General features: G+C 39.0%; 1 protein-coding gene across 1 annotated transcript in view; it reads right to left on the bottom strand.

Moving 5' to 3' along the window:
* Window positions 1-12669, bottom strand: part of LOC126474187 (serine-rich adhesin for platelets-like) — a 382843-nt gene that overhangs the window by 71037 nt on the left and 299137 nt on the right. Inside the window, exon 7 of the mRNA XM_050101650.1 lies at window positions 8739-8932. Within this exon, the coding sequence (XP_049957607.1) occupies window positions 8739-8932 (194 nt within the window). The remainder of the gene's footprint in view (window positions 1-8738; window positions 8933-12669) is intronic.

Below are 12669 nucleotides of genomic sequence, written 5' to 3'. Positions count from 1 at the left end.
CTGTAATTATTTTTCAGGCTTTCTAAAAAAATATATAATCCCTGGATTTTCAAGTTTGTAGCTAAGGTAATGTTATTGTTTTTCATAATATTTCAGTTGCTCTCCTAGCATTCTTCAATATGTATGTCAAGTATGGGAAATACATTATTTGCTAACAGGAGAAATGAAATGTAAATAAAAGAAGAGCAGTTGTTGTAGTGCTGAGGTGATAATATATTAAATCTATTGATACAAATAAATAATTAGAAGTGGAGAACATGAAATTCTTGTAGCCGAGCCCAATAGCAGGTCACACAACCTGCCAAACACATGGAGCTAAATGTCTTACAAATGGCACCGCATTCAGAATCACTCCCATAGCGAAGCATAATGTGGACCAACATCATAGTCATTCATCAACACAGCTGCAAGTAGCCACTAGCTTGGTACCTCCATGCCTATATAACTGCCTGCAGTTTTGTCTTATTGTTTGGGACTACACAACTTGTTCATTCTCTGGATTGGTTTGCTCTCTCAGACTGATTTAACATCTGCGTCTTGATTATTCTGCACTGATGATGACCTCACCATTCAAAGTTTTGAGCTTGTTTTATACTTTTTCTGTATGTGCATGTAAACTGTGGTGTAGTACACCCCTTTTCGAAATAGATGCTATTAGTGGCAATGAGAAAAGTTGTATCAAAAATGTACACCACAGATGCTGAAATTCCTGATGGCAAGAAGACTGATACAAGAAGCTGGCAGCACTGCTACAGAAACAACAGGATCACTAGGAAAATCAATATCAATATATACAATCAGTGAAAAGACTGCACATCTAAGTAAGTTTGGCACTATTGCCTGCATCTAATTTAATGACACCAGCAAGAATTCTCATGGTATTATTTAGTTGGGCATTTGTCTTTTGTGCATATGGGCTGTGTAGCCAAACTGAGGCACAATATTCAGTGACTGAGAAGACAAGGCCCAGAGCAGAAGAATGTAGGGTGGACACCAATGCTCCCCATTTTGTATCAAATAGCTTTTGAATGATGATGTTTCTTGTTTTCACTGTGTTTGCTGTTTTTGTTAGATGCTCTCTGTAAGATAGACCTCTATCGAGGGTTACCCTAAGGTATTTTGGTGTTTTATTATGAGTCAGTGTAGTGTTTTCAAACTGTATGTTAGTTTTCTTCTGATGATTATTATTTATGTGGAAGCAGAAAACCTCCATTTTGGTGGCATTTGGTTGGAGTCTCAATTTGTAAAAGTACTTTCTCATTACATCTAGATCCTCCTTTAGGATTTCTTCTGACAGTTCAATTGAGGTAGACCTTGTTGCAAGTATCCAGTTATCATCATAAACAAACTTCCTTGATTCTGTTTTTGGCATGTCCACAATGTACAAGCTTGAGAGAAGTGGATCTACATATGCACCTGGTAATGCTAAATTAAGTAACAAATACTGGTAATCAGAATATCTTGCAATAGCCTGACCAGAAGACACAATCCATGTATTTCAAAGGGCATGTTTATGATATGAAGAAGTTCCACCTTTATTTTTTCATTTCCAAGTTCTGCTTAGAAACAGACTGCAAATTACTGATAATTTTATTTTGTCTACTAATCACCAGAGAAAACAGCACTATGAATACAATGCTGTCCCTATTCTTGAGTATGTATGTTTATAGATACAAGACATAAAAGCATTGTGTTGAGTGGTGGCAGTCCGTGGTAGTGGAAGCTTGAGATGCGGCAGAGTCTGAGGCTGCTGGCCATGGAGCATCTCATCCAGACTACACCCTTGACCCTTGGCACAACAGATGTTCACACGTAGCTTCAGTGTTATGTTTATACAACTTGTGGTCAATGATGGTCCCCACCCATTAGCTAGCCTTTTTACATACTTGACAAGGAAGATCAATCCACCCAACAGCAGAAATCGCAACTTACAACTTGTGGCCGATATGTTACTATATATACCAGATAGCTTTCCAAACAGGGATCCATGAACTGTTGGGCTCCAGAACTGGCACCAATCATTCCCTTCCCACCTGAGAATGTTACGTCAACCCCTGCCTCCACAGGTGTTATATTCGCACTCCTATCTCCAGATGTGAACAACACAGCATGCATCTTGCTTGGTGCTGGGGTGACTCAAACAGCACCTTTCCAACTGCTGAGGCACTGAACAAACCACATCAGTTAGGCACCAGCTGCCATTTGTGATGCATCAGGAGAATAGAAAGCAACCATTGGAGACACCACAGTCATGTGCCAGCTGTCACTTGAGATACTTCAAGAGAATAACTAGTTAAATATTACATTCATTTGTGTGTTTTTACAGTTTAATACTCAAATTAGCTGTAGTAGGATGAATAGGTCATGTGCATTCTGTGTGCCGTATAATGAGGACCTGGCCACAATTCACAAACAGCTCAGGACAGTGTCGGCCACAATCAGCTGTCTGCAGCCTATTGCCCTGGGGGTGTGGAGAATCTGGCACATCACATAGGCCACCACCACAGGTGTTACTTGTCATAACCACAGGCTCTGCTACCAAGGTGCCTTACAGCATACCCAACATGGGGTATCCACCTTCACTGCAGAGTAAGCAGTGGGTTGTAGTGCATTCATGTTGATTGAGGCAGAAAGTCTATGTGGGGACTGGCTGTGTGGCTTCACCTGTTCATGCTGTGAGTGGACAGTTGGCCACTCCTTCAGCAAGATTCACACAGGAGCACATGGCAAGAGGTTTACCAGTCATCGGGAGTTCCAATGTTAGTTGTGTTATGTAGGCCATCAGGAAAATAGTTTCCAGGGCTGGAAATAAATCCAATGTATGCTTGATATGTCTACCACAGGGCCTCATCCTAGATTTGGAGTAGGCCCTGCATGTGTCTATCGAAAATCGTCTGCAGGCTGTGGCTCATGTTAGCGCTAATGATACCTGTTGCTTGGGTTCTATTTCCATCCTCAGTTTGTACAGACAATTGGCAAAAGGGGTAAAGTCCTTACTCATGATATGCAGTATCATACCCAGAACTGATTGGGGTCTTTTGGTTTGGAGACAAGTGAAGGGTATCAGTCAAAGGCTGCATTGATTCGTTGATGGTCTTGGCTGCTGATGTCTGGGTCTGTGTTATGTGGCAGAGACCTGTGGGATTCTCACTGATAGGTCAGGAGAGCACTTCAGACAAGAAGCAGCTACTCAGGCCGCCAAGTACTTATGCAATGTCCGCCCCAGTAGCTGAGTGGTCAGCGTGACGGATTGCCGTCCTCTGGGCCCGGGTTCGATTCCCGGCTGGGTCGGAGATTTTCTCCGCTCAGGGACTGGGTGTTGTGTTGTGTTCATCATCATTTCATCCCCATCCGGCGTGCAGGTCGCCCAATGTGGCGCCGAATGTAATAAGACCTGCGATATGGCGGCCGGACCTGCCCCACGAGGGGCCTCCCGGCCAATGACGCCAAACGCTCATTTCCACTTATGCAATTAACTTTTTATTTTATTTTATTATTTTTAATGCTAGGCGATAGCTTGAGGTCCCCTGATGAATGCTCACCAGTTGGTGAATGCTCACCAGTTGATATGCAGTGATCAGTGATCACAATCAAATTGTACATACAGTAAATGCACTTTGTATGTCAAAATGCTAACAGTACATTTTTGAAGCATTCATAACAAAGTTACTAAATTTACAGCCCTTCAGGAAAGATGTCATGCTCAAATAATTCTAAGAATTTCCTACATCAGAAAGACGGGTTATACACCATAAGTGGGGGAGTGTTCACTGGATTAAAAAAAAATACTGTCTCTATTGAGATTGAACTCAAGTCGAACTGTGACGTTATCTGGACAAAAGTAGCTGATCTAAGTGAAATAAAATTAAACATTGGATATTTTTACTGGCCAATAGATTCCACCATAACAGCTGTACAACCATTCAAAAAAATTCTTTGTCCAATAATGCAGGAATACGTCAGTCATGCTTTATTAGTTGGAGGTGACTTAAACCTAGCAAGTATAAACTGGGATGTTTATGGATTCATTGCATGTGGCACAGACAGACAGTCTTGTGAAGCAGTTCTGAACACATTTTCTCAACACACCATATGCAATGGAAATATTTTAGACATTGTAGCAACAAACAGATTTGACCTTACGGGCAGTGACAGTATAGAGACAGGATTTGTGATCATGGTGTCATCATAGTGACAATGTTCACTGAAGTTAATAAATCCATCAAGAAGGTTAGAAGAGAGTATTTATGCCAAAAAGGGCAGATAAGCAGTTTTTAGCATCCTACATTTAGTTCCAATATGATGGACATAGAGGAATTACAGACAAAGTTTAAACTGATTGTAAATTGGGTCCTGGAGAAGGACATTCCGAGTAAGTGGAAAGGAAAAGACCCATTGTGATTTAATAACAAAATTAAGAAAATGCTGATGAAATAAAGATTGTTGTACTCATAGGTGGGGGAAAAAAAAGCCCGTGGAAATGTTGATAGGAAAAAGTTTGTAGAAATTCATGCATCTACAAAAAGCATGAAGCAGGTAGAGATTCAAATTATTCTCAGAACCTCCGAAATATTTAACAAGACACAGTCATACATCAAGCAGTATGTTGTAGGCAATAGAAGACAATAAAATGAGAGCTAAAGTTTTAAATTTCACAAGAAGTACGCTGTAGGCAATAGAAGACAATAAAGTGAAAGCTAAAGTTTTAAATTTCACATTCAAGAAATCATTCACACAAGAGGATCATACAGAAATACCATCATTTGAATGCTGCACAGATTCCTATATGAATGATATAGAAATAGGCACCCCTGGTGTTAAGAAGCAACTGAAAGAGTTGAAACAAGTAAGTTGCCAGATTCGAACTGAACTCCAATTTGGTTTTACAGAGAGTAAGCATGAACTCCATCCACATGCCCTGGCAGGCCCATTGTTACTGACCGACTGCCATCATCCTCTGCCAGTAGCATCACTGGATGTAGTATGGAGAGAAATGGATTCACCACACCGCTTTCCCTGCTACTGACACTTTTCATGACCTGGAGCTACTATCACTTGGTCAAGCAGCTCCTCAGTTGGCATCACGAGGCTGAGTGCACCCCGTTATAGTCCTACCACCAAGGAAAACTCCCTGGCAGTATCAGGAATCAAACCAGGGTCTTCCATGTGACAGTTAGCTATGTTGACCACTCAGATATACAGCAGACTTTTACAGAGAGTACTTTCCAGCACAGGCCCCTATTTAATTTGGATTTGTCACAAATTTCTTGCCCAGAGAAAAAGTCCCAGGTGACTGGATAAAGTGCAGGTGACTCCTTGACTCCTGTGTAAAAGAAGTGTAAAAATGGACCTGCAGAATATTTAATATATTCTAAGTTGAGTACAATAACTTTTCTTGAGACAAAATTGCTTCTGTCCACAAATCAGTGTGGATTTAGAAAGTGTCCCTCATGCACAACTCAGCTTACCCTTTTCTCACATTATTCCCAGCAAACATGGATGAAGGGCAACAAGCATGTTCCATATTCTTAGGTTTCTGGAAAGCATCCATCACCACACCCCATTGAGACTGTTAGTCTCAGCATGTGGAATAGGTTCTCAACATGTTAGTGGCTGTAAGACTTCTTAAGTAATGGATCCCGGTACACTGTCCTTGACAGCAAATTTTCATCAGAGACAAGGATATCATCAGCAGTGCCCCAGGGAAATACAATAGGGCCATTACTGTTCTCTATATACGTAAGACTGACAGAATTTCTATATGGCATGTTGAATGGCTACTTGCTCTAAATGTAGAAAAATGTATGTCAATGCAGATGAGTAAGAAAAGCAGTCCTGTAATTTTTGATATAGTTTAGGTGCTTGACACAGTTACATTGATTAAATATCTAGGTCTAACATTGCAAAGCAATATGAAATGGAACAAGTATGTAAGGAGAATGGTAGGAAAGGGAAACAGTCACATTTGGTTTATTGAGAGTGTTTCAGACAGGTTTACCTCACTGACAAAGGAGACCACACACGTGTGACCCATTCTTCAGTACTGCTCCAGTATTTGGGACCTTCAACAGGTCAGATTAAAGGAAGACATTGAAGCGATTCAGGATTGTGCTGCTAGATTTGTTACTGGTAGGTCTGATCAACCCATGAGTGTTACAGATATGTCTCGTGAACTCAAACTGGAATCCCTGGAGGGAAGACAATGTTCTTTTCATGAAACACTAGTGAGAAAATTCAGAGAACAAGCATTTCCAGCTGACTAAAAAACAATTCTACTGCCACCCACACACATTTCATGTAGAACTGCAAAGACAACATAAATGAATCAGGACTTGTACGGAGGCATACACATAGTTGTTTTTACCTTGCTGCATTTGTGAGTGGAATTTAGGAAATGCCTAGTAATGGTGCATGGTACACTCCACCATAAACCATACGGTGGCTTCTGGAGTATGTATTTATATGTAGATGTAGATGCAGTCGCATGCACCAACTTAGGGGTGAGGAAACCTGTGTCTAACCAAACAGTAAGTGTCGATACACATACAGCTAAACATCCTACAAATATTGGCTCATTCATGGCTTTGCCTACAGTGATACATGCTTTGAGCTGATTCCATGAACAGAACCATGCACAAAGTTGCTCTGTACCTATGTGACTATATGGCTGCATACAGTATTGTTGCACTACCCAGAAACTTGTAAGGTTTCTCTCCTGGACCAATATATCTTTTCCTTATGCCAACAATGTACTTGATTACTCTCCACTGGTGGAAGCCTAGCTATTCAAAGTTCTCAGCTTGTTTGGTATGTGTGCCTGCTGTATGTATGTGTAAATTAAAGTGTAATAAATTTCTTTTGAAACACAAACAAAAAAATTAATAATGAATTATGATTCTGGAAAAAACTTACCAGCAACAGAAATCAAACTGACATCCCTGGAAATAAGAGATTGTAGAGTAGTGAAAATGAAAAATTTTGAGGGAAGGCAGAGCTCAACTAAAGAAGTGACAGAGAAAATAGGATGGTCTAATGAAGCTGCAATAGCAGTGGGAGCCTAGTGTAGGTGACAGTCCAGAGACTCTATCGATTAACCAGCTGTGGACCACAAGTACTAAAGCAAATTGTGATTAAAAAATAAATGAATAGTGGAACATATTTTATTATTATGTATTTTCACAAATTTTTATCAAGTTTTGTTATTTCCAGAAAAAATTTCACTCTGCAGCAGAGTGTCATTGATATGAAACAAAATTAACATTGTGTGCTGGATCAGCACTCTAACCTGGGGATTTTACTTTTTACGGGCAAGTGCTATGACAATTGATCTAACCACGCATGTGACTCAAATTGCCTCATCACTGGCGGAAGTAAAGTTGTGAGGGTGTGTCATGAGTCATGCTTGGTAGCTCAGTCGGACAGCACTTGCCCCCAAAGGGGAAAGTAACAGGTATGAGTTCTGGTCCGGCATATAGTTTTAATCTGCCAAGAAGTTATAAGTTTTATTATTCTTCTGTGTAAAACATAATTTTGTTACAGATGCACAATGTAACTACAAAATCATTCAATACATAAAACAGTAAGTTTGACATCATGTGTTACATATTGTCAAGAACAAATTTCGTGTAAAGTTTGAAGCTATCATAAGCAATTTGAAACAACTGAAATTAATGAGGAATGATATGTTGCAAAAATACTAAAAACCTGAAAAATACAGAAAAACAAGTCTTCATTGTAAGAATTTAATGGTGCCTTTAAGTTTCATATAATAAGAATATATCTCACAATCTATGAGTCTTGTACGACCCATTACTATGCCAAGAAAATGTCATGATGCAAAAAAAATTATTAGGACTTACATGCCATAATGTATATGAGAGATTTATTTTCATCAACGAAATTGAATGATTCTGTTTTAAACAACGGAAACTCCACATAGGAATATTATTAATGTAGAAAAAGATAGATTGCTACTTACCATAAAGATGACACATTAAGTTTCAAACTGGCACAACTAAAAGACACTTACACATAAGCTTTTGGCTATAGCCTTTGTCATAAAAAGAGAAACACACATTATTCTTTTACACAAGCAAGGACACCTCATCCCCACATGACTGCCAACTCTAACCACAAAGGTAAGTAGCAATCTATCTTTTCCTACATTAAACAATCTATCTTCTCCTACATTAATGATTTAATTTTGTTAGTAATCAGCTTACCGTAACATCCCAAAAATAGCTCTCATTTGCCTGGAAGTAAAAATCTACGTCTTGATTACTACTTCCATCTATAGTACTTTGTTTATCAAAGCTATTACTTGTAATAATTCTGAAGTGGCATGCCCGGTAAACTTTTGCTTCCAACAATGAGAGACAAACAGAAGAATGTAGACACAATCAAATAAGTAAAAGCAATAACTGTCTCTCCATTGTTCACTCAAACCTACAATTAATTACAGGTAAACAAGAGGGAAGTCTGCAAGCAGAATTACCTCATTCATGTATAGTTCACCATACTGAAAAATGACAGTTCCTGTCATAATTACGGTAGAATATGAAACTTCATAAGCCAATTGCAAAGCACAATCAGTCACAAATTAGAATCCAATTTATAACACATATATTCCTTCACTCGCATATTAGCAACAATGAGATACAAGAAGACAGATAGAGAGGGACAGAAAGAGAGAGAGAGAGAGAGAGAGTGAGAGAGAGAGAGAGAGTGGTTTTCAGTACCTTTCATCAAATTCAGTAGATTCTTCTTTCACAATTGATAATCGTTTTGTTTCTTCCCAGTTTGGACTCTGATCCCCTGCTACACTGCTTGCTGAACTATTGTATCCTGATGATTCTCCAGGAAATAAATCAAGACCAGCTCCTTTGCGGACAAGAAGCTCTAGATTCCTGGATCCTTTCAGTATACTCACTGCCTGTAAAAATTATATAGGACTATCATAATGTGTGTATTTTATGAATTTTAATTATGTACAGAAACAAAGCAGAATACATTAACTACAGACATAAGGAAAACACTTCTGGGTGGAGAGAAAATAATATCAACAATTTAGCTACATATCCGCAATCATGCATGGGATTTTGGGCAAGCAGAATAAATGTGTTAACAATTTCATCTTTGCAGTGAATGAAGCTCTCTCACATATTAAATGAGTAATTACTGGAGAAAGAGGTCAACTGGGTCTCTCACGAGTTGCAATGGTTATTTTCATCCCTCCGGTTTTACACACTGTTTCATTGTTTCTGCAGCATTGCCTTCCTTAATAAAAACACTGAACATCAGCTAAGTCTTTTCATGTAGCCCTATAATCATACATTCCAGCTACCAGCATACAAAATTAACAACAACACAGTGAGCTGTCACAGGACAACAAAAATACAGAAGAAATGAGTGGATGTCAAAAGAAGATAAAAAGCAACTGTCCATTGAAAGAACAAAACAAAAAATACATGTTAGAAATTACAAATAACAATGGAAAACCCAAATCAGAATATTAAAGAAACTATCAAGATGTGACACTGCTGCTCTCTCAGTGCATGAACCCTTAAGTATTTAACACACCATGGCAGGGTCATTAACGGAGAATAAATCCAAGAGAGAAGAGTAGTGAAAGGATATGTTGCAGAGTAAGTTTTAGACCCCAGACTTTGAGGAAACTAATACTGGGTGGGAGTATCCAAAAGGTCCATGTGATATAAAAGCCACTCGTCTCCTGATTAAGCTGTAGAGCATGCTAAGCAATTGGTTATTGGGTGCCCACAAGGTTAAATAAATTCTATTCTCATTCATGTTTTAATCCAGCTTAATGGTGGTCAATCCCACATAAAAAAAACTATGCAGTGAACACATGTATTATCACAAGTTACTCTGCCTTTGATGGGATAGGATTTACTGTTGGTGGAGCTGAAGTAAGTAGTAGTCGTCTGGATGGTGCAAGGGGCAGATATCACAGTAGAAATGGTTGCAAGGGTAGGAAATGGTCTGAGCATGTCACACAGTTTGACAGATCGGGCATCAGGGCTTGACTTAAAAATGTCACAGTATTTGTAGGATACTGTTTTAAACATTTTTGGGATGAGTAATACTACGTAACAAAGGGGCACAATATTTGTTGGAGGTTCCAAGAAGAAGACTCCAGGAGATTCTTTTGCAGACTACATCTGTGATGTAGTTATGAGAGAGAGAAAGTCTGGGATAGTTTATTGGTATAGATGTCATCAGATGTGGTGCTTGATCAGAAACATTTACCGTACATACCAAGGCCCCATTGAAGGGAATGGGTGACAGTTGTCAAACAGAAGGTATTGTTGTTTTTATCATTTCCTCCTATTTCTTAACCACATTATTAATTCCACTTTTCATTCCAATCCCTCTTCAATCAACATTTTCTTATCAGTCTGTCCTTTCTATGAGCGGCTGACCTTGTGAAATAACAATGTTGTTGTTTTTGTCATTCTGTCTTCAGTCCGAAGACTAGTTTGATGCAGGTCTCCATGCTACTCTAACCTGTGCAAGCCTCTTCATCTCCCAGTAACTACCTCAATCTACATCCTTCTGAATCTCTTGGTCTCCCTCTACAATTTTTACCCCCCCCCCCCCCCCCACTTTCCTCCAAACTAAACTGGTGATCCCTTGATGTCTCAGAATGTATCCTATCAATCGGTCCCTTCTTCTAGTCAAGTAGTGCCATAAATTTCTTGTCTCTCCACTTCTATTCTGTACCTCCTAATTAGTTTCATGATCTACCCATCTACCTTTCAGCATTCTTCTGTAGCACCACATTTCAAAAGCTTCTATTCTCTCATTGTCTAACCCATTTATCATCCATGTTTCTCTTTCATAAATGGCCACATTCCAGACAAATACCTTTAGAAAAGACTTCCTGACACAAAAAAAGTTATTCAATGTTAACTAATTTCTCTTCTTCAGAAATGCTTTTCTTGGCATTCCAGTCTACATTTTATATCTTCCTTCTCTACTTTTTTGCTGGACAAATAGTAAAACCTATCTGCTACTTTAAGTGTCTCTTACCTGATCTGCCCTCAGCATTGCCTCATTTAATTTGACTATATTTCATTATCCTTGTTTTGCTTTTGTTATGTTCATCTTAGATCCTCCTTTCAAGACACTGTTCATTCAATTCAACTGCTCTTCTAAGTCTTTTGTTGTATCTGACAGAATTACAATGTCATCGGCAAACGTCAAGGCTTTTATTTCTTCTCCTTGAATTTCAATTCCCACTCCAAATTTTTCTCTGGTTTCCTTTACTGCTTGCTCAGTGCACAGAGTGAATAACACCAAGGATAGGCTACAAGCCTACCTCACTCGCTTCTCAACCACTGCTTCGCTTTCATGCCCCTCGACTCTAGTAACCACTATCTGGTTTCTACACAATTTGTAAATAACCTTTCGTTCCCTGTACTTTACCACTGATACCTTCAGAATTCCAAAGAGAATATTCCATTCAATGTTGTCAACAGGTTTATATAAGTCTACAAACACTATAAGCACAGGTTTGCCTTTCTTTAACGTATCTTCTAAGAAAAGTGATGGAGTCAGTACTGCCCTGCATGTTCCCAGATTTCTTCCAAATCCAAACTGCCCTTCCCCAAGAATATCTTTTCCAGTTTTTCCACTCTTCTATAAAGAATGTGTGTTAGTAAATTTGCAACCATGACTTATTAAACTGATTGTTCGGTAGTTTTCACACCTGTCAGCAACTGCCTTCTTTATAACTGGAGTTATTACATTCTTCTTGAAGTCTGAGGGTATTTCGCCTGTCTTACACATCTTGCACACCCAATAGAAGGGTTCTGTCATGGCCAGCTCTCCCAAGGCAATCAGTAGTTTTGACGGAATGTTACCTGCTCCAGGGGCCTTTTTACTTCGTAGGTCTTTTAGTGCTCTTCAAATTCTTCTCACAGTATTATACCTTGCATCTCATCTTCATCTATTTCCTCTTCCATTTCTTTACTAGTGCCTTCAAGTTCATCTTTCTTGTTTAGATCTCTGTATACTCCATTCACCTTTCCCTTCTTTTCTTAGTGCTGGTTTTCCATCTGAGCCCTTGATATTCATACAGATGCTTCTCTTGTCTCCAAAAGTCTCTTTAATTTTCTGTGGGCAGTATCTATTTTTCCCATAGAGAAATACGCTTCTAAATCCTTGCACTTGTCCTCTAGTCATTTCTGCTTGCCATTTTGCACATCCTGTCAATCTCATGCAATATCTCACAATTTAAAATCTGGTCCAGAAATCTCTGTCTTACTATTATATAAACAATATGAAACCTTCTGGTGTCTCGAGGTTTCTTCCACATATACAACATTCTTTCATGATTCTTAAATGAAGTGTTAGAGATGATTAAATTATGCTTTGTGCAAAATACTACCAGGCAGCTTCCTCTTTGATTCCTTCCCCCCAGTCCATAATCACCTACAACTTTTCCTTCTCTTCCTTTTTCTACGATCCAATGCACGTCACCCAACACAATTAAATTTTCATCACCTTAACTATCTGAATAATTTCTTTTACCTCATTACACATTTCTTCAGGCTCTTCATCATATGCAGAGCTAGTTGGTACGCAAACTTTTACTACTGTGGTAGGTATGGGCTTCATATCTATCTTGCCTATGATAATGCATTCACT

The sequence above is a fragment of the Schistocerca serialis genome, chromosome 4, assembly GCF_023864345.2.
Source record: "Schistocerca serialis cubense isolate TAMUIC-IGC-003099 chromosome 4, iqSchSeri2.2, whole genome shotgun sequence".
NCBI lineage: Eukaryota > Metazoa > Arthropoda > Insecta > Orthoptera > Acrididae > Schistocerca > Schistocerca serialis.
Note: the sequence above shows the minus strand (reverse complement) of the source record. Positions and strands in the feature narration are given on the sequence as shown.